The 22,661-nt window shown below is 35.7% G+C and overlaps 2 protein-coding genes across 2 annotated transcripts; both read left to right on the plus strand.

Annotated features, from left to right (window-relative positions):
- The first annotated feature begins 1,550 nt into the window (after positions 1 to 1,550).
- Positions 1,551 to 3,732, plus strand: LOC149385027 (uncharacterized). Its single transcript, XM_089626223.1, has 4 exons — positions 1,551 to 1,753; positions 1,916 to 2,263; positions 2,585 to 2,675; positions 3,211 to 3,732. Exons 1-4 carry the CDS (start codon positions 1,551 to 1,553, stop codon positions 3,730 to 3,732), a joined length of 1,164 nt encoding a protein of 387 aa, XP_089482349.1.
- A 10,329-nt stretch (positions 3,733 to 14,061) lies between these two features.
- On the plus strand, positions 14,062 to 22,226 carry LOC149385028 (putative LRR receptor-like serine/threonine-protein kinase At1g56140). Its single transcript, XM_089625745.1, has 24 exons — positions 14,062 to 14,352; positions 15,096 to 15,279; positions 15,423 to 15,494; positions 15,599 to 15,670; positions 16,220 to 16,291; positions 16,747 to 16,818; positions 17,066 to 17,137; positions 17,225 to 17,296; positions 17,383 to 17,454; positions 17,548 to 17,619; positions 17,725 to 17,796; positions 17,906 to 17,977; positions 18,097 to 18,162; positions 18,618 to 18,680; positions 18,781 to 18,825; positions 18,930 to 18,991; positions 19,323 to 19,705; positions 19,792 to 19,987; positions 20,075 to 20,221; positions 20,404 to 20,522; positions 20,608 to 20,818; positions 21,020 to 21,251; positions 21,481 to 21,631; positions 21,706 to 22,226. Exons 1-24 carry the CDS (start codon positions 14,226 to 14,228, stop codon positions 22,060 to 22,062), a joined length of 3,063 nt encoding a protein of 1,020 aa, XP_089481871.1. The 5' UTR covers positions 14,062 to 14,225; the 3' UTR covers positions 22,063 to 22,226.
- The last annotated feature ends 435 nt before the right edge of the window (positions 22,227 to 22,661 follow it).

The raw sequence follows: 22,661 nt of genomic DNA on the forward strand, positions 1-22,661 counted from the left end.
TATCTACATATATATATATATATATATATATATATATATATATATATATATATGTATATATGTATCTTGTTTTTTTTGTTTAAAAGTTAGATTTCCGTATGATAGTTATATCATATTTTTTTATATTGTTAAGCGTGTTATTGTTATAATTTTGTTCGGGTTTTTTTTTTTTTTTTTTTTTTTCTAAGCCTTATAAATACATTAGAGCTCTTTATTTGTTTGTTCTCTTTTATTTTCACACTGTCCTTCCTCTCAACTTTGTCTCCCCATTCCACTTTATCCTTTTATTTCCCAAAAATAAAAATAAAAACCCTAATCACCAAATAGTCACCTTAATTTCTAAATTTTTGTTCAAGAAGTGTTGGTGAGTTTTCCCAACCTCTTCAAAGGTACTTTTTCATGTTCAATTCATACTCTTCTTTAATTATTATTTTTTTCATGTTTTTATTTCGTTTTTCATAAGAAAAATTAAGTTTAATATTTCCTGTTCAGAAATCTGTTTAAAGCAGTGTAAAAATCGTACACTTTAAAATAGCTACAAGAAGTTTTTTAATCTAATTTTTTTTACAGAGTCTACTTTCACATGTTATTTAATAGTGGTATAAATTTTAGAATTTTTAAAGTTATCAATATTATTTTATGAATTTATTACGATCAGTGCGCAGACTTGTTTTTGCCATGATTCTTTTAAAATAAAACGTCTTGTTTATATACTTACAAAACTCTTTTTGACCAAATTTTTGTACAAGACCTAGTTCTATATGTTTTTGGTATCTAGTCCAAATTTTAGATTTTTCGGATGCATACAGAATATATTTGGAATAAATTCCAAACAGTGCGCAGAATCGTTCCAAAACAGTTTTTTTTTTTTCTGTTTTAAAAAGACTAAATATTGCTTTCTTATACTTTTGATTTTTATTAAATAATCTGAGCATATTTTGTATATGCCTCTGAAATAAGAAGTGTCACATATATCATTTTTCTTTTACTTTAATTGTTATAGATTTATTTTAAAAAATTTATTTTATCGACCTTAAGGGTATTTTTGTAATTTTACACCTTCAGCCGAAATTCAGAAATTTTCAGAACCTGAGTAGTCTTTAGAACTCTTTAGCATAAGCTTAATAATATTTCCCGTCGATTAGGTTCCGAGCTGCTTAGCTTTCCCGAGCCGTCCACGACCAATGGTCGTACTTTCCGAAACAAAGGTGAGAATAATCTCACTGCAACACGGATCAGTTCAAAAATAAATTGAATGTTATGTGGAAGAGGATCAACAAGAACCACCAGAAACTCCCCAGAATGTACCTCAGATGGGCCAAGTTGTTGTGACTGATGATCTTTTCGAAAGGTTCAGGAGGATGAGAGCTCCAAATTTTGAAGGATCGACTGATCCTTTAGTGGCTGATGAGTGGATATCAGAGATGAAGAAGATCTTCAACTTCATGAATATCTCAGAATTTGAGAAGGTCATATGCGCGTCTTTTGTTTTGAAGAAAGATGCACGATATTGGTGGTAGACAGTAGCAGCTAGAAGAGACACACACACTATGTCTTGGGAGGACTCCATCGAGGAGTTCAACAGTAAGTATTTCAACATGCGAGCGATGAATACTCAGCAGAAGGAGTTTGCAGAGCTTAAGCAAGGAACGATGATTGTGACTGAAGCTGTTAGTAAGTTCAATCAATTGGTCAGACTGTGTCCTCACTTGGTTCCCACAGAGACAGAAAAAGTTAGGAGGATGATGGGAATGTTCCGACCGGAATTGGCCCTAGCCATTGATAGTGGAAGTCAGCCATCTACCACAGTCGCAAAATGCCTCGAACGTGCCATGCAAGCTGAGTACCACTTGATCCAAGTAAAGGAGGAACGAGCCCATTTTTACAAGGCTTGAGAGGAGAAAGGTCAAAACAGAGGACCCGACAACAGGAAGCTAAACCAATCAGAAAATCCCCAGCCTAATCAGAACAGTCAAGGCTTCAAGGCACAAGCCCAATGGAATGGAAAGAAAAGAAACCATCCTAGAAGTAATGGTAACGCCGGTAGCAAGGTCAAGGTAGAGGGAACGGCATTTCCAGTATGCAAGACTTGTGGAATGATGCATCCTGGAGAGTGCCGGAAGGGAACCGTGACATGTTTCAAGTGTGGTCAGCCTGGTCACTTTCTCAAAGATTGTCCGAAATCAAATTCCTCTCAGAATAGACAGTATCAACAGCACAACCCAAGTGGACGACTCAACTTCATGCAAGCTATCATCGAAGGGTGACAAGTTTTCCAGGGTCAACTAGAAGCACCACCAACAACTCAGACCACACCGTCACCTCAAGCTCGCATCTATGCTTACACCAACACTGATGCTCTAGCCAGCTCTTCGAATGTGATAGTAGGTCAGCTTCCTATAGCTCATTTTGATGCTTTAGTATTGTTTGACTCAGGTACTACGCATTGCTTTATTTTGTTAGAGCTAGCTAAGAAATTAGACAATAGTGTAGAGAAAACTAGGAAAGTTTTCAGGATAGCATTACCGTCCGGCGATGTCCTATTATCATAATACTATTTAAAAACAGTACTGATAATAATTAGTGGTCATGAGTTAAAGATCGATCTTATCATCTTGGAGATGAAAGATTTTGATGCCATTTTGGGAATGGACTTTCTGGAAGAGAATAATGCGGTAATTTATTGTCGAAGAAAGAGGGTGACCTTCAAACCAACTTTGGGAAGAGGATTCACTTTCACGGGAAGACCGTTTATGAAGCCGAAGATGATGGTGTCTACATTACAAGCTAAAAGATTACTAAGTAAAGGTTGCTATGGATTCCTAGCATAAGTTGGGACAAGACTAAGGATGTAGAAGCAACTCTTAACGACGTGCCAGTGGTGAGAGATTATGTAGATGTTTTCCCCGAAGAACTACCAAGCTTAGCTCCAGAGCGTGAGATTTCTTTAGGGATTGAATTACTACCTGGTACGGGACCGATCTCTAAGGCCCACTATCGAATGGCACCAGTCGAACTCAAGGAACTACAAACACAACTTCAAGAGTTGTTGGATAAATGATTCATTCGCCCAAGTCATTCACCATGGGGAGCACCGGTTTTATTCGTGAAGAAGAATGATGGATCTTTCCACATGTGCATCGACTACATAGAACTTAATAAGGTTACCGTCAAGAACAAGTATTTGCTTCCTAGAATTGATGACTTTAGTTTGACCAACTCAAGGGAGCGAAGGTATTCTCGAAGATTGACTTGCGATCCGGCTATCATCAATCCCGAGTCAAGGAGGATGACATTCCAAAGACTACTTTCTGTACCCGCTACGGTCATTACGAGTTCACAGTCATGCCTTTTGGACTCACTAATGCCTCAGCAGCATTCATGGATATGATGAATAGGATCTTTAACGACGTCTTAGATAAATTTGTAACTATCTTCATTGATGACATTATGATTTACTCTAAGAGTGTCGGAGATCACGAAGAGCACCTGCGAGTTGCACTACAGACATTGAGACGACATCAGCTATATGCCGAGTTCTCAAAGTGTGAGTTTTGGCTGGATAAGGTGCATTTCCTTGGTCATGTGGTTTCTAAGGATGGGATCTCTGTTGATCCTTCCAAGATAGAATCCGTGAATGATTGGAAACTGCCTCGAAGTGTGACGGAGATCAGGAGTTTTCTTGGTTTAGCAGGCTACTATAGAAGATTGTTGAAGGGTTTTGTACATTAGCTGCTCCACTCAGCGCCCTCACGTAGAAAGATAAGAAGTATGAGTGGACCGAGAAGTGTGAAGAGAGTTTTCGCGAGTTGAAGAGAAGACTCACCAGCGCGCCGATACTTATAGTCCCTGGACCCTGAAAGTTGATAACCTTTGTCTATCTACAACGATGCTGTTGGAATTGATCTAGGGTTTAAGAAAAAGTTTAACGCTTCGCAAAGCGGCGAAATTTTAAAAATTTTCTTTTCAAGTAAAACAGTTTTTACTAACCTAGACAAAGTGCAAGCACATGTAAATAAAAACTATTATGAGCATAGAAGTTTACTAACCTTTCTTGAAGCTTGAACTTTGAGAAGCTTTTGGAAAGTTTGCAACGCTCGTCTCCCCCCGCAGCACGTCTCTCTTTCTTTCCTCGGCACCTCGAGCAACCACGAAAGTTTCTATCACTAAATCACTCGAAATAAAGGAATCAGTGAGTGAGCACTTTTAAACACTACGACTTAAGAACGAGTCTTGAAGTCGCAGAGCTAAACTCTAGGTCAAATGAGGACCTAGGTGCCAAAACAATAAAACGAAATTGACTAGAGAGAGAGAGGAGAGGGGCGGCCAAGTTCTAGAGAGAGAGTCTCTCAAATCTCTTAAACTTGGATGAATGAAATGAAGGGAATGATGCCTCTATTTATAGGGGAGGTTTTACCTTCAATAAGGTAGTTTCCTCTTTCATTGAATATCACATATTCATGAGCAAATATTGCTCTCCTTCCCTTAGAGTCACACGGCCAAACAAGCTTCTAGAAGCCTTTGAATTTGTTTCCTCTGTTGTTCCCTTCCTTACTTGGCCGAAATTCCCATTACCATGTATAGGAAATTTGTTTCCTCTTTTTCTTTTGGCAAGTATCTAAATACATTAATGCACAAAATAATCTCTCTTTCACACTAAGGGTTGCACGAAATTTGGTCTCCCTTTCACTTGGGTTGGACGGCCAAAAGTCTTCTAAAAAGGCTTTCTAGGTTTTTCTTTAATTGTTCATGACAACATAAGAAAAGCCCATTAAGAATTTTCAAGTAAAATTCTATGAAATGAAATTAATTCACAAGGCCCAATAAACATGTTATGGCCGTGTGATATAATATGTCATCATATGACATTGTCAAAAAATTTATTGACATTCATTTCATGCCATGTCCAAAAAGACAAAATTACCCTTTCGACAATTTTCGTTCTTGTTTTGACTTAGCTTCTAGTTTAACTATTCCTAATCGATGTGATTCGTGACAGTGACCTCATGGATCCAAATGAACAAAGCTTGAGCTAAAAATACTTGGACTCAAAAGTTCACAAACCTTTTCCAAGTCTAGCTTAATGTCAACTGACTCCACTAAAGAGTTGACACTGAAAATCTCTCGGTTCAAATGAATTTATTTTCTACTCAAGAATTCAACCTAATTGTAATGAGTGGATCCACAGAATATTATCAGTGTTTACCCTTCATGAATATCATCAGCTAGTCGGGATTTACAAAATTACCATTTTACCCTTCTAGCTGTTATTTCCTCAACTCCTTTGTCGCTTGTGAATAAGTTAGAAACAATGTATTGACGAGGAGCTAACAAGTCACATTGTTTAATCCAAAAGAGTCAAGACTCAATTTGGACACTGGCCAGTTCATTTATTCACACTCCAAGGAACAAAGCATGATGTGATATACATTGCATTTCAGCAATCTTGTACATGAATTCCATATCTATGAGAACTTCACAAAGTTACTCATGACATTCTCACAACTTAGTACTTCACCAATAGGCCTTGTTCGGAATCACATAGTGAGTCCGAACTCTGACTTTCTCAAATGAGAATACTAAGGTGTGAAATGACATGTCTCATTTCAGGATTAAGGTAAGCACGATGCAATTCATACGTAGTGACTTCGAGACATAAGATGTTAAATGGTTTGTTCTTATCTTGTCTCTAGAAGTGCACTGGTCAGTTCAGTACCTTCGGAAGATACCTAGAAGAACTATAGAGTCTCCAACTCTCAATGCCTCATAACCAGACATCATAGATTCTTCTAACAATCATACTGAGGTCAATAGTCCTTTGACCCTTAGATTGCGAATATATCGTTTTAAGCAAACTACAAAGAGTTTGTTAATGCAAATCTACATTTGTCTCTTCGTAAGTTGTTTAGTTTGTTTATGGACTAAAGACTAATGTTTTATCATAAAGCTTCAGACAGGGAAGATTGAATGAACGTTTCAACTTTTTATTAATGAATAAGCAATTACAAGCAAGAGTCTTCGTAAGACTATATGACATCAAATGTACATAAATACACACTACAACTCTTCTTGTGGGCACCATTGACAACAGATGCATCAAAGACAGGTCTTGGTGGTATGTTAATGCAAAACAGAAAAGTAATGGCATATGCATCACGAAAAACTCAAAAATCACGAGAGAAATTATCCTACTCATGATTTGGAGTTAGCCGCGGTGGTTTTTGCCCTCAAGATTTGGAGACACTACTTGTATGGTGTTTAGTGTGAGATATTTACCGATCATAAGAGCTTAAAATATATTTTCACTCAAAAGTACTTGAACATGAGGCAAATAAGGTGGCTAGAATTGGTTAAGGATTACGACTGTGGTATCCATTTCCACCTCGGAAAGGCAAGCGTGATAGCAGATGCCTTAAGTAGGAAGGGTGAGGCTAGATTATCAATGATGCGAGCTTTATCTCCTCAACTCACTGATGAAATCAACAATTTGGGCATTGAAATTGTCAAAGGATTAGCCAATATGACTTTACAGTCGGATCTTTTTTTAGAGGATCAAAGAAGCGTAAATGCATGATCCGGAGAGGTCAAAGTTGAAAGGCGATGCATTGGAAAGCCAAGAGTCAAAATTTTCCATTTCGGAGAATGATTTGCTCTTTTTCGATGGAAGGATTTGTGTACCCAACGAAGATAAGTTACGAAAGCAGATTCTTACTGAAGCATATGAGACACCGTATTCAGTCCACCCAGGTTGCACCAAGATGTATCAAGGCCTCCGAGAACATTTCTGGTGAAACAGAATGAAGGGCGACGTTGTAAAGTTTGTCAGTAAATGTCTTACCTGCCAGAAAGTGAAGGCCGAACATCAACGACCAGCTGAGAATTACAGCCGATCGAAGTTCCTGAATGGAATTGGGAACAAATCACAATGGATTTTGTGGTTGGATTACCTAAGACGGTTGAGGGTTATGATGCTATCTGGGTAGTGGTGGACCGTTTGACCAAGTCTGCTAGGTTCATCCCGATGAAGGTCACGTACTCTGTGGAGAAATTGGCTGAGTTATACGTGAATAACGTGGTGAGACTGCATGGCGTTCCTCTATCAATCATCTCAAATCGCGATGGTCGTTTCACTTCTAGCTTCTAGAGGTGCCTGCAAAAGTCGGTGGGATCGTAACTAAAGTTTAGCACCGCTTTTCACACCCAAACGGATGGCCAATCCGAAAGGACGATTCAGACCCTAGAGGATATGCTAAGGGCATGTGTCATGGATTTTGGTGGGAGTTGGAGTAAAAGGCTGCCAATTATTGAATTCTCATACAACAACAGCTACCAAGCCTCAATCGGCGTTGCACCGTATGAAGCTCTCTATGAGAGAAAGTGCCGATCTCCAATTCACTGGTTTGAAGCGGGAGAAAATAATATCGAGAAAATAGATTTTATCCGAGACACAACAGAGGCTATCAAGAAAATTTGTGATCGAATGAGAGCTGCCCAAAGTCGACAGAAAAGCTACGCCGATAAGAAAAGACGGCCACTGGACTTTCAAGTCGGAGATTTTGTGTTCTTAAAGGTAGCACTTCTCAAGGGTGTGATGAGGTTCGGCAAGAAGGGAAAATTGAGCTCGAGGTACATTGGTCCTTTCGAGATCATAGAAAGAATCGGAAAGGTAGCCTACCGTCTAGCCCTAAATCCCGAGTTAGCATCAGTGCACAATATATTTCATGTCTCGATGCTCAAAAAGTACCTACCCGACCAAACACACGACTTAATCCAAGAGCCCATCGAAGTTCACGAAGGCTTGACATATGAAGAGAAACCAGTCCAAATTCTCATTCGCGAAGAGAAAGTTTTGAGGAACAAGTTGATTCCTTTGGTAAAAGTACTATGGCGGAATCACAAGATAGAAGAAGCTACTTGGGAGCGGGAAGAAGACATGAAAACACGATATCCTGATCTTTTCAGAGAATTTTAGTATGTCAAAGTAAGAGTTTATGTTTTTCTTTCTCGACCTTTTGTTAATTTTCGAGACGAAAATTTTAATAAATAGGGGAGATTGTGAAATCCCGAAATCTAACCTAAAGAGAAAAGTTAGAATTTTTATAGTTGAGTGAATTTAATCTTTTAATGGAGCGGCAATCAAACATTTTTTTTATTTATTGATTTTTATTTTTAGTATTTAAAGTTTTAATATTTATGAAATAAATATACAAGTATATATATATATATATAAGTATATATGTTTATGTTAATGTTTATATTAAATATGTATATATATCCTTTATACAAATTAGTTTACAACTAAAGTATTTAGTATGTTACTATTTTATATTAAAGATAAAGTTATATTATATTATTATGTTATTATCTTATATTAAACTTATAGTATATTTTATATTATTATGCTTTAAGTTTTGTTACTTTTCTTAATATTAGATAATATCTACATATATCTATAACATAGATAATAAATGCAACCTCTCCCCCAACTTTTATCCTCATGCCGCCACGTGGCGTCGCCAGACGGCGACACGTGGCGGCCTTTTTTTTTTTTTTGCCCTGTGTTGTTTCGGTTTTTTTTTTTTTTTTTTTTTTTTTTGCCTTTGTGCGTTTCAGTTTTTTTTTTCTTTTTTCTTTGCCTTTATTTTTAGGTTTTTTAATATTTTGTATATTTGTTTTTTATTTATATTGGTTTTTTTTCTCCCTCTTTCATCAATATATTTTGTATAATTTTTTTTATGTATTTTATAATCAAAATTAATGATACTATCAATAACATACATTATTTTGACTGTATGTTAGTTTTATATTTTCTTTATTAAATTCTATTTCTTTTTCTCTTTGATATTTATTTCCCTTCACCTTATATGTGTCTTCATATTTCATTGGAAAGCGAACGCACGTCTTATTTACCAATGAAAGCCTAATCGATGTGCAAAATAAATTTTTTACATTTTTTTATTCGTTCATTATTTTTAAGGGTTTTTCTTAATTATACTATATCGTTTTTTTTAAGTTTTTTTTCAATCTCTTTTGTAAATCTTTTTTTTATGTATATTGTTTTTTTTCTCTCTCTCTCGTCAATATATTTTGTATAATTTTTTTTATGTATTTTATAATCATAATTACAGATACTATATTATACTATATCAATAACATACATTATTTTGACTGTATGTTAGTTTTATATTTTCTTTATTAAATTCTATTTTTTTTTTCTCTCTGATATTTATTTCTCTTCACCTTATATGTGTCTCCATATTTCATTGAAAAGCAAACGCAGGTCTTATTTACCCAAGAAAATCTAATCAATGTACAAAATAAATTTTTTACATTTTATTATTCGTTCATGATTTTTAAGGGTTTTTTCTTAATTATACTATATCATTTTTTTTAATCTATTTTGTAAATCTTTTTTTTAATGTATATTTTTTTTTTCTCTCTCTCTCTCATCAATATATTTTTTATAATTTTTTTTATGTATTTTATAATCATAATTACTGATACTATATTATACTATACCAATGACATACATTATTTTGAGGGTATGTTAGTTTTATATTTCCTTTATCAAATTATCTTTCTTTTTATCTTTGATATTTATTTACTTTCATCTTATATGTGTCTCCATATTTCATTAGAAAGTGAACGCAAGTCTTATTTACCCATGAAAGTCTAATCAATGTACAAAATAAATTTTTTACATTTATTATTCGTTCATGATTTTTAAGAGTTTTTTCTTAATCGTCGATTTCTTTGGTGCCCATTGTTTACGATTCTTGATAGCACAAATTAACATCTACAAATTTTACTTGTTATTATCATTTATAATATGCTAAAATCATTCGCGCGTAGCGCAAAGATAAAACTAGTATATATATATCATATATGTATCTTGTTTTTTTGTTTAAGAGTTAGATTTCCGTATGATAGTTATATCATATTTTTTTATATTGTTAAGCGTGTTATTGTTATAATTTTGTTAGGTTTTTTTTTTTTTTTTTTTTTTTCCTAAGCCTTATAAATACATTAGAGCTCTTTATTTTTTTGTTCTCTTTTATTTTGACGCTGTCCTTCCTCTCAACTTTCTCTCCCCATTCCACTTTATCCTTTTCTTTCCCAAAAATAAAAGTAAGAATAAATTGCATAAATGCCCCCTGTATTATAGACCTTGTTACAATGCGCCCCTTATAATATAAAATCGACCAATTCACCCCTTAATATCAGTTTTTGTGCATTTTTCGTCATTCTGTGTATTTTGAGCTCATTCCGTCAGTTAAATACACACATGTTTGTCACGTGACAAATAAAGTAAGAGAAATTTCCTAAATGTTCTTGACTTTTATAATAAAAAAAAAGAAATTAAAAATTAAATGAAAAAATTAATAAATGAACATAAATTCTATTCATTCATCTCTCTCTCTCTCTCATATCTTCTTCCTCGTGAGAGCAAAAATTAATCTCCCACCGCCGCTGCAAAAATTAATCTTCCTCCAGGGAGCCTCGGTGCTCGCAAGTCGGACCCAACAAGGAGGACATCCGGCGTGGCAGACCCGACCGAGCCCAGCGCCCGCGCCTCGGTTCCGACGCCCCCGGGAGCTTCGACCAGCACGCGCAGGGGCCTCTAGGGATCTGTTCTGGCGACGACGGGTCCGACACCACGGAGAGAAGGTAGCGCTCGGCCCCAGAATCCAGTCCGAGCCCGCGAGATGAAACCTCCATCCCGACCGCGCCATGGACGCCGCCGACGAACTCTTCCCGAGGTGGAACGACGGCCGAAAGCGCAGATCTGGACCGGCCCACAGTGAAGGGAATCATCGCCGCCACCTCGAACACCCTTGAAACCTTCCATCATTCTCTCATCTCGCTGCTTCGAACCTTGTCCAACTACGGTCTCTCCAAAGGCATTCTCTCCTCCCAGAGAAGGTTCACTCGGTCCGACAACTCGCCGCCGTCTCGTCTCGCTCCCCGTATCTCGCCATCGCCACCAGATAATTGTTCAAACTTGTTTATGTAACTTGATGGTATGTTTTTTGCTCCAATTTTTATGCTCTGTTTTATTTTTATTTTTCTCTCAATGATTTTGTTGATAATTGTTTGATATTGGATATTACAAAATCTGGAGGGTATAATTAGGTGTAATTCTCGTTGCTTGTGTGTGTAGAGAAGAAAAGTAAATAATTTTCTGGTGGTTTGAAAAAAAAAACAGTTAATTCGTTTTGATGCAGAGGATGATTTATCACCTCTCCTTTCATCTAGCCAGCTATCCTAGATATTGTTTTCATCTAAGTATGTCAGAGTCAAGAGGAAGATGAACAACGAAGGAAAAAAAAACTCGATGCGGGTTTGGAGATCGGTATTGAAATTGGTGGAGGTGTTCTCGATGCAGGTTCGAAGCTCGCCGGAGGGAAACGTTGGCGTCGGTATTTTTAATTTTATTTTTTTTTAAGTTTTTACAATATAAATTAAGGGTATTTATGTAACTTCATTCCATATGAGAAACACATGATGAAAAGTGACTAGTTAACTGACGGTAAGTGACTCAACATAGACAGAAGGACTACAATGACACAAAATATGATATTAAGGTGCAAAAATCGAGTTTTTATATTAAAAGGGGCACGTTGTTACAAGTGATGTAGTTCAAGGGGCAAATCTGTCATTTATTCTAAAAATAAAAACCCTAATCACCAAATAGTCACCTTAATTTCTAAATTTTGGTTCAAGAAGTGTTGGTGAGTTTTCCTAACCTCTTCAAAGGTACTTTTTCGTGGTCAATTCATACTCTTCTTTAATTATTATTTTTTTCATGCTTTTATTTCGTTTTTCATAAGAAAAATTAAGTTTGATATTTCCTGTTCAGAAATCAGTTTAAAGCAGTGTAAAAATCGTACACTTTAAAATAGCTACAAGAAGTTTTTTAATCTAATTTTTTTAACGGAGTCTACTTTCACATGTTATTTAATAGTGGTATAAATTTTAGAATTTTTAAAGTTATCAATATTATTTTATGAATTTATTACGATCAGTGCGCAGACTTGTTTTTGCCCTGATTCTTTTAAAATAAAACGTCTTGTTTATGTACTTAAAAAACTCCTTTTGACCTAATTTTTGTACACGACCTAATTCTATATGTTTTTGGTATCTAGTCCAAATTTTAGATTTTTCGGATGCACACAGAATATATTTGGAATAAATTTCAAACAGTGCGCAGAATCGTTCCAAAACAGTTTTTTTTTAAAAAGACTAAATATTGCTTTCTTATACTTTTGATTTTTATTAAATAATATGAGCATATTTTGTATATACCTCTGAAATAAGAAGTGTTCCAAATATCATTTTTCTTTTAATTTAATTTTTACAGATTTATTTTTAAAAAATTTATTTTATCCCTAAGGATATTTTTGTAATTTTACACGTTCAGCCAAAATTCAGAAAGTTCCAGAACCTGAGTAGTCTTTAAAACTCTTTAGCAGAAGCTTAATAACATTTCTCGTCGATTAGGTTCCGAGCCGCTTAGCTTTCCCGAGCCGTCGTTGGTCGTACTTTTCGAAACAAAGGTGAGAATAATCTCAGTGCAACACGGATTAGTTCAAAAATAAATTGAATGTTATGTGATATGAATTATTGCGTGTTATGTGATTTTGCTGTGTGATTGTTTGGAATGGGTTGATATGATATGCTATGACGAAATGTGACTTTTCAAGTATGCTATCTATGATGGCGGTTCTCTTGCGGTTAGCACGTTTTTTACTTCTATGTATGTTATCATGTATGCTTATATTGTATGCCGTTCATGCATTTAACGTAACGAATATGAATTGTAAGATAAGTAAGACAGTCCGAAAAATCGGATCGTCACACCTCAGATCCGTGGCCACGGATACATGACATCAGGTCTTTCATCGTCGAAGTCATCGGCCCACGTAGCCCTTAAGACCCATTCTAGTGCCTCAAACATCTTTGGTTTCTATAAATACCCCATCCCACACCGAATAAAAAAAGTATGTTCTTTGAAACTTGGAGAAATTTGGTTTCCCTATCATCTCACTTTACAAACTTTTGCTCTTTCCATCTATGTGATTCAGAACCTCGCATTAAGCATGCTTGACTTTTCGATGCCAATACTCTCAACGATCCCGATTTTCTCTGTCAAAAGTGATCTAGTAGAAAGCCTATGGAGTGCCGCAATAATTCCAGGTCGATATCGAAGAACTACGCCATTAAATTCGATGACAGCATTCTGTTTGGGTTTTCAAAATGTTGAAGTAGGTTGTTTAAAATGGGTTTGAGTATTTGTTGTGGGGTATAATAAGAATGTTGAGATGTTACTGCTGAAATTCACTATATTAAAAATAAATAACAGTTAGGTTACAATTTTAAAATAGCTGGGTTCTTTGTGGTATATATAAAAAAAAAATTATACAAACTAAACCACTTGAAACATTATAATTGCAAAGTAATCAAAAATTTGAGTTTTTAAGCAAAATAGCCAATTTTGATGATGTGATCATTAATCCAAAAATTCTACTCCAATTTTATCCTTTTAAATATATATATAATTAGAATACAAAATCTCTCTTTGTTATCAATTTATGCCTATATTTGATTTAGAATAAACATAAATAAATTGGAATGCCAAATACAAACAAAATTCGAAAGCTCAACGTCGCTTCATCAGTATCAAAATCTTCAAACTGCATATATGTTGGAGCTATCATCAACTCTTCTAAATTGGTCATGGCTGCCCAAGTTTATAATCTCTCTGACAACTTCACGATCAAAGAAGTTAAAACTGCCGCCTCGACTTATCACGAGCTTTGTACTTTATGTAATTAACGCTCTTAAATGAGTTTGGCTTTATTTTATTAGATGTATAGTCTATTGTATAATTTTTTAAGAGTAAAATTATTACATATTTATAGAAAGCCAATATAATAGCGCCTATAATAATAAACTCATTTGGTCAGAGATACGTCAAGTACGATTCCATTAATAATAGATTTCTATCTTTGAAAAAAAAAAATTGGAAAATAGGTACTTTGTATAGTACAACTTGCTATTTTGCTAATACAAACAAACGGAAACAAGTCTATCTCGCTCACAACGACTTTGGTTTGTTCGCATCCGACTTTCAATTTTCTTCCCCGATTTCGTTGGATGTAAAGTCTACTGTGATGAGAAAACTAGATACGCGAGTTTAAAAAAAAAAAAAGAGAAAACTAGCTATGGTGAAACAGACATCCACTTATTCCCTGCTTTCTCGCTTCTGCTTCTTCCTTATCATCTTCATCGCTTTGTCTTCGTCAACTCAGAAATCTGTTGCCCAAATCACTAAAACCGATCCCTCTGAAGGTAATTTCGCTTGGTTTGTGGTTTACCGATTATAATATTGTGTGCTTAGGTGGTTTTGGTTCTAACTTGTAACAATCTCGGGGGTTTTGGTCTCATTTCTATGTTTCAAGTCTGGGTTTGCCTTATTCAATGACTTTGCCTGAAAGATTTGAAAAAAGTGTTTTTACAATTGATGCTCGAACATAGGTAAATTCTAGTTGAACTAGGTTCAATCCTTTACTTGGTCAATTTTTTCCACATCCAGATTAATGCGTTGAAGAAAAAAATGACACGAAGTTTCACATTGGTTTCATTTTATTTAATTTAATTTTTATTTTTCAACTCTTTTTGTTGTTTATGTAGCATTACTGAGCTGCTTGGTAATGCCAATCCCCATTTAATGCGCTGCTAATTATTCGTGTGTTGCTGATTTAATTACTGCTAAGTACTTGTATTGTATATCTGGCATTATTGAATTATAGCTCTTCTTTCATAGCTCTTGTGTTTTTTTTTTTTTTTTAAACGGAGGACTACAATGAATGTGGTGCATAGACGACACACTGTTAATGTAGGATTTCATATGCTGCTATGGCTAACAAGACAAATAAAAATAGCAAAACATCATATTTTCAGCTCTGAATTTTTCTCGTGTTTCACGATCACTTGTAATACTTTTTCAATATGTATGTACCTTCAGTTCCAAAGAAAAATTTTCAGTTAATTTTATTTTTTCTTTCATTGGAAATAATGTTTGAGAAAAACAGAGAGAGCCCTGAATTCAATTTTTCGAGCATGGGATGTCAAAGCTGCGGCTTCATGGAACATAAGTGGGGAACCGTGTAGTGGATCTGCTACAGACGAGACACCATTTGAAAGTGATGATAACAATCCCGGGATCAGATGTAATTGTTCGTATGACAATAGCAGGACTTGCCACATCACCCACCTGTATGTTTTGTCTTCTGAAGATTATTTTACAATTTATTTTTGTACATTATTTATTAATCTCCATAATCAGCATTTCTCAGTATTTTCTTCTTGCATTGTTCGTTCTATTTTTCGATAATCTGATATATCACCCATTGTCTCAGGAGAGTGCAAGCTTTGGACAAGCAGGGAGTTATTCCAGAAGAAATCACAGCTTTTAAACATTTACAAGTTTTGTAATGACTTGTCTCATTTACTCTTGTTTATATAAATTATTATTAGCATTTTAACAATCGCTGATATATGGAGCTCATGTCAGAAGTATCTTGAATATTTGTAGCAAGATAGACAAGAACTACTTCACCGGTCCTTTGCCTGCATTCATGGGAAACTTGTCTGAATTGGCGATCCTGTAAGCATAAAAAATAGAACAAGAGAGGAAATTTCTTTATTTTTTTATTTTTTTTTTATTTTTAAGAGAAACATATGAATTTAGTAATTATTATATTGCAAGGCGAAAGACAGCGAGTTAAAAAAAGAAAAAGTAAATAATATGCATCCTTGAGAGCCCGTAATGAGGATTTACATATTTTTCTTCCTGTTTGAAAGATTTTTTTTTTCTTTCTTTTTCATAAGCTTAATGAATTTTCCATATGTTAGATACTTATCTTTGAACTCTATTTTAAAGCTTCTCAACTCATCTTATTCGTTTCATGAAAGAAAATACGTGTATCAGCCTAGTTGGGAGCTAAGAGGATTTGCGTCTGCTTAAGAAATGTTTGAAGTTGGAATTTCAGCTGATTTCTTTGAAACACCATTTTCCTTTATTTTTTTTTTATTTTTTTGCGTTAATGTCGGAATATTGTTTACACTCAATGATATATTAAGGTACATTTTTGTGTAGGAACACATCTGTGAAACACAAAAAAATTGGTGTTAATATTATTCGTTGATTTGTCAGGTCGGTCTCTCACAATACATTCTACGGGTCAATTCCTAAGGAGCTTGGAAACCTTAAAGGCCTTTTCATGCTGTAAGACATGAAACCACTTTATTTTTAATACAACTTTGCGTTTGTGAAGTAATAGTCAAGTGCCACTTCTAGTGGGTTTCACGTTTGTGATTTGGAAGCAATAGAAGATGAAGCTAGTGTTGAGCTTGCTATGAGCACCATTTAGGCATGAATAGAATTTTGAGAATTCCTTTAGATTTTGAGGGATAGCTCATTATCTATTTTTCTTGTCTCCGCTTGCTGAACTGTACATTGTCTTGAGGTGGAAACTCGAGTTTATTATTTGCTTTGTACCCCCTTAGCAGTTGACCTAAGCCTAACGTGTTTTCGTTATTTACTATACTAAATGGTTTACTAATATTAATTTTTTTTTTATATTATTATACAAATTGAGAATTCTCAGCGGTATCATTATCTGAACTGCTATATTTGAACAAACATATCTGGTTTATACGTTTACCCGATGTGACTTGCAGCTCAATTGGATCAAATAATTTCTCCGGATCACTCCCTCCAGAACTTGGCAATTTAATCAAGCTTGAGCAATTGTAAGCTTCTTTAGTGACTTATTCATTTCAGGGCCATCGAATATAGATTCCACCTGATCTTTAACATACATGTAACATTAATTTACCTGGTGTAAGTCAAAGGGTTTGACTGTATATATGTACGGTTTCTGTATTACAATATGATAGTCACTTGGGGATTCTAGCAGTCACCATGTAGACCGATATCAAACATTCTCTAAGAAAATTATTATATTGAAATTGGTAAAACACTACTTTGTGTTCACAGTTACGTGGACAGTTCTGGAGTCGGTGGTGAAATTCCCTCGACATTTTCCAATCTTCGAAATATGATAGTCATGTAAGGAAAGTCTGTTATGTATGTAATGAGATGTCTCTTCCAGGCTTTAAGATTGGCTTACTATAATTAATTGTGATTGAATATCAGGTGGGCAACAGACACCCCTCTGTCCGGGAAAATACCCGACTTCATTGGAAATTGGGCTAACCTTACTTCTTTGTAAGAGAATTTCAGATTTTGCGACTTCTTTGTAAAAATATTAACCATTTTCTTTGAGCATCTTATGCTGTAAAATGAACTTGTAGGAGATTTCAAGGTAACTCTCTCCAAGGCCCTATACCATCCAGTTTCTCTAAGCTAACTTCATTGGAAACATTGTGAGTAAATGCTGATGCTAAACACATTAAAAATCCACACCTTTTGTTTTTTTTATTGTGAAAAAAAGGTCTTAACCTTACATCGCTATGTAGGCGAATCAGTGACATATACAGTGGGAGTTCATCGCTTGCCTTCATCACGAATATGAAGAACTTGACTGAGTTGTAAGATGGAAAACCGGCTTCCTTCACAAAAATCATCATGTTTTATGCCTTATTCTTGTGCTCTAACTATTTTGTTCTATTTTTTTTTTTCTTTTTCTTCTACAGAGTTCTAAGAAATGCACTAATAACTGGTGAAATACCACGCGGAATCATAAATATCCAGGGTCTAAAAACACTGTATGCTCTAACCTTGATTTTAAAGTAAAGTTGCTTAACAATAAAAGAGAAAATTTCACTGGCTTTGTAATCTCATTGCTATTTTTTTTTTTTTTTTTTTTTTTTGCAGGGATTTGAGTTTCAATAGCTTGACTGGCGATATACCAAGTTCGTTGTTTACTATGAATAATCTCTCATCCTTGTAATTAATTAACCATTGTTTTTATCATTATTATGAGTTGAGTTTGTTGATGTCCTTGCTTGATTTTTTTTTTAATTTTTCTTTTTGGTGCCTTCTGTGGATGTCATTGAATTGATCAGATTTCTTGGGAACAATAGTCTCTCTGGAAGCCTTCCTTTCCAGTGGAGTGGTACACTTGAGAATATGTAAGTTCTTGCATTGTTCTAATTGTGCTATGATAAATCTAGTTGTAACTGTTATTTGCGATCCGTAGCAAAGAAATGAAGATCAGTTAAATTATATACTATACTTGCATCTAAATGCAACTGCATTGTCGTAATCAAATTCCATGGACTTGTTTTTACGGAGGTATTCCTGATATACAAAGCCTTGAAAAAGAAACTAGAAGATACTGTAAATGCAAAGCTGAATTTACAAAAGTATAGTAATTTTCATCAAGGGTTCATCAAACCTGACCATTGTTAAATAAAAATAATAATCAAATATGACATGCTTACCAAAGTTGCTGCACGTACTATGAGATCTATCACCTTTGCAGTTACAATGAATTACAAAAAAAATTAGTATCAAATGTCTGATTACTCTTTGGATAAAAATAAATGTCTGAGTGCTCTTGTTGAATATATTTTAATGGGTGCAGAGACGCATCTTACAACTATCTTTCAGGGCGTTTACCTCCATGGGTACTTTCAATATCACAGCTGTATATCTCTCTCCTCATACTGAGTATTTGTACGAAATTTGATTCATCATATTATATAATTTGCATGACCAAGTATTTGATGGTAGTAAAATTTCTGCAGGAACTTAGTGGCCAATAATTATTCATTTGACAGCTCAAACAGATCGTGAGTATGGCAAGAAAAGCGTTAGTGGGTTTGAATAGGAATGGTCTTTATCTGATTCGGTGAATTTGTTTATCTGGATAAAACGACTGATCATTTTTGCGTAGACTTGTTTCAGGTTTAGATTGTCTTCAGAGGAACTTTCCATGCAATAGAGACCCTCCTCTCTGTAAATCACTTTCGTTTGATAAGTCTATTGTACTTAATATAATAACAGCAACCTATAGATAATTATTAAAAGGGAGCCTATACAAATAGTTAATTTTTTGTTGAGCTTTTCAAGTCTTCACTTCAGGAATAAGATATAGGGCTAATAAGTTCGGCTTTTGTTAATTTTTGAAAATTCAAAACTTGACAAATTAAACAATGTACAAGCATTTAGAACTTTCGATTTGGTGTTTGAGGTTTAAAGCTTCTGCAAAAAAGACATATAATTCTTTTAGTCAGGTATAGATTTTTATTGTTTTTAACTGTTAAATTTATATTTCTCAACCTCGCAGATGCCAACTTTGCAATTAAGTGTGGTGGACCAGAGGTGAAAGGAAAAAATGGTGTAGTGTACGAAAGTGAAAGCATAGCTCTTGGGCCAGCCAGGTTTTACGTGCATAGCGAGAAATGGGCAGTTAGCAAGGTGGGTATGTATGCAGACAAGACGGGCAGGCTAGATCTAGAAGGTACCGAGGAAAAAGTAGCCACTTCCGATGAGAACCCAGATCTTTTCCGTACAGCTCGGATGTCTCCAGGATCGCTAAGATATTATGGCCTCGGTCTCATAAATGGGCCTTACACTGTGACCTTGCATTTCGCCGAAATTTCTTTCCCAGATCGGAACTCAAGTGTCTGGGCAGGTCTGGCAAGGCGCTTTTTCAACATCTATGTTCAGGTAGTTACACAACTAAAAAGGGAACCATTAAAACTTTCATACATGATTTTGAGCCAAGAGTGTTGATCTGTCTTGTTTCTGTCTAGGGAGTTCTTAAAGAGAAGGACTTTAACATAGAAAAAGAAGCCGGCGGAGTCGAGAGAGCAAAATCTAAGAATTATAGTGTCACAGTGACAGAGAATTACCTCGAAATTCATTTGCTCTGGGTTGGGAAAGGGACATGTTGCATACCTGAAGACGGTAATTATGGACCTTTGATCGCAGCCGTCCACGTTGCTTCAGGTAACTTGTACTTCTTCAGATGGTTGAATGTGGGTTCAGTGTTTTGCTATTTTCGGATGCTGTATCATTGTGTAGTCTTTTCCTCAGATTTCACTCATCGTATTGCTGGGGCTTCTCGGGGGACGAGCAAGACTGGTGTAATTGTTGGTAGTTCAGTTGCTGCAGCAGCGGTTGTGCTTGCCTCCATTTTTGCTATATTTTATTTACGGAGAAAATCACGTGACGACGACGAAGGTAATTTTTTAGTACGAGGAGTGATGTACTAAGATCTTTTAGAGACTCTGCATCGCTGGATGGATTTTTCAGGAATTTATATAATCATGCAATTCTAGGAATTTATGTAAGACAATATTATTGTGCTCAGTTCTAATAAGATACTAATTAGAACATACACTTGACATGGCTTGAATCTACAAACTTTCTTGGAATGGCTCATCGTCCAAATACATTTAGTTATTCGGAATTAAGAGCCGGAACAGAAAACTTCAGTTCCACCAACAAGCTTGGAGAAGGAGGCTATGGTCTCGTTTACAAGGTAATATTCGACGCTAAAATTACATGTTTTGAAAATTACAAGCTTGGAGAAGGAGGCTATGGCACTGATAGGCCTGGCATTTTAGGGCACACTTTCGGATGGGAGGGTTGTTGCTGTGAAGCAAATTTCAGTAGCCTCTAGCCATATGAAGCGTCAGTTCATTGCAGAGATAGCCACAATATCTGTCGTGCAACATCGCAATCTTGTGAAATTGCATGGGTGCTGTATCGAAGGGAGCAAACGTATCCTGGTTTATGAATATCTCGAGAACAGAAGCCTTGACCTGGCACTCTTTGGTATGTCCACATTGGTCAATCACTAGTTCAAAGTTTTACATTTTAATTCATCGGTCATAATCTGTGTTTTGAAACATTTGGTATGGGTAAACTAGATTTCTCGATTCTTTTCCTGTATTGACTGACTGTTTTCAGTTGACATAAGCTTTGATACTATCATTAAATTCCGAATGTAATAATCGTTGAATGTAAATTTTGCAGGGAATAGTAACTTACAGCTTGACTGGCGTACTCGGTTCAACATATGCTTGGGAACAGCCAGAGGACTCGCTTATCTTCATGAAGAATCGAGGCCCAGGATCATCCATCGTGATGTCAAAGCCAGTAATATCTTGCTCGATGATGCGCTCAATCCCAAAATATCAGACTTCGGATTGGCAAAGCTCTATGATGAGAATAAAACCCACATGAGCACAAGAGTTGCAGGGACAATGTAAGTTTATTCGAACAACTTATTAGTACTCTACCATGAAATCCGTTATCCTACTTAAGCTGATAATCACAATGTTTACTTTGCAAGAAATTCACCAATTAAACTTAAATGATATGCTCTTCTTAGGCTGATTAGTGATTTAATAAAACGTGGCTGAGTTAGAAATCATTATCTTATCACTAGCCCCATTAACATGGTACTAATTTTTTTTTTTTTCCCCATGTGGCAGAGGCTATCTGGCTCCAGAGTACGCACTTCGCGGTCGACTAACAGAAAAGGCCGATGTGTTCGGATTTGGCGTTGTTGCTTTAGAGGTCGTGAGTGGAAAACCCAATATCTACAACACCCCGGATGGCGAAACGATGTATCTCATAGAATGGGTAAGAAGATTTAAATAGCTCAATGTCGATTCTGTCGTAAACATATTGACCGCGACCGTGTTCTCGGTGTTCAGGCGTGGTCGCTACACGAGAACGGAAGGAGTTTAGGCCTAGTGGACCCAAGATTGAGCGAGTTTGACGAACGCGAAGCGACGAGGCTTATGCGAGTAGCGCTGCTGTGCACCCAGGCCTCGTCGGCGCTGCGGCCGACAATGTCGCGCGTCGTGGCCATGCTCTCCGGGGATTCCGAGATAGACACCAACATATCGAAGCCGAGCTATTTAACGGAATTGGGATACAAAAACGCGAGCGGAGTCAACACGGAAGAAGACAACGCCGCTGCTCGCGGGCCCCTCAACGACCCGATGTTTCCTTCTCCTTTTAGCGTCTCCGAGTTGCCCGTCAGCGACCTCATCACCGTGGGAAGGTGATCAAGTAAAACAGCACGCGGAAAAACCTCTATTTCACGCTTAGATTTACTATTTTCATATTTGGTAACACGTGTACAGCAAAAGGATAGGTGAATAATATTTTATAAATCTCTGGTATTCCTGTTTTGTAATTCTGTGAAGAAGATAAAAAAAAGGGAAAATAACACATTTATACCCTGTGTTTTAATGAAATGTCCAGTTTAACCCTTGGTTTTCAGAAATGTCGAGTTCATACCCTCTGTTTAACTAAAATGACGAAATTATACCTTCTGTTTAACTAAAATGACGAAATTATACCATGAAATGAATAACAGCGTCACAAATCTCCCTTTCATTGATATTAACTCTTATATAAGAAAAACCAAATCAAATTTAAATTAGTACTCTAACTTCCAAATTCTCAATTTTGAAATAAAAATAGCTTTAAATTGAAATTAAATAATAAAACTCATACCTTCTAAGAGATGACTTCATTCCGTGTTCGAATTGTAACTCTAAATCCTTGATTCTCTGTTCGAATATGCGATTTTGATGACTATCAACTATCGATCTTTATCCATTTACCTCTTTCTGTGTTCTTCACGATTAAGAAACTGTTG

The sequence above is a fragment of the Urtica dioica genome, chromosome 9, assembly GCF_054948205.1.
Source record: "Urtica dioica subsp. dioica isolate 48M chromosome 9, U.dioica_male_clone48M_v1_H2, whole genome shotgun sequence".
Taxonomy (NCBI): domain Eukaryota; kingdom Viridiplantae; phylum Streptophyta; class Magnoliopsida; order Rosales; family Urticaceae; genus Urtica; species Urtica dioica.

Coding starts and splice junctions, on each gene's coding strand:
- LOC149385027 (XM_089626223.1), top strand. CDS start 1,551: ATGTCTTGGGAGGACTCCATCGAGGAGTTCAACAGTAAGTATTTCAAC. Junction 1,754..1,915: donor GTTAGGAGGATGATGGGAAT/GTTCCGACCGGA, acceptor AGGTCAAAACAG/AGGACCCGACAACAGGAAGC. Junction 2,676..3,210: donor TTCTGGAAGAGAATAATGCG/GTAATTTATTGT, acceptor TGATGACTTTAG/TTTGACCAACTCAAGGGAGC.
- LOC149385028 (XM_089625745.1), top strand. CDS start 14,226: ATGGTGAAACAGACATCCACTTATTCCCTGCTTTCTCGCTTCTGCTTC. Junction 17,297..17,382: donor TGGGCTAACCTTACTTCTTT/GTAAGAGAATTT, acceptor ATGAACTTGTAG/GAGATTTCAAGGTAACTCTC. Junction 21,632..21,705: donor CGATGTATCTCATAGAATGG/GTAAGAAGATTT, acceptor CTCGGTGTTCAG/GCGTGGTCGCTACACGAGAA.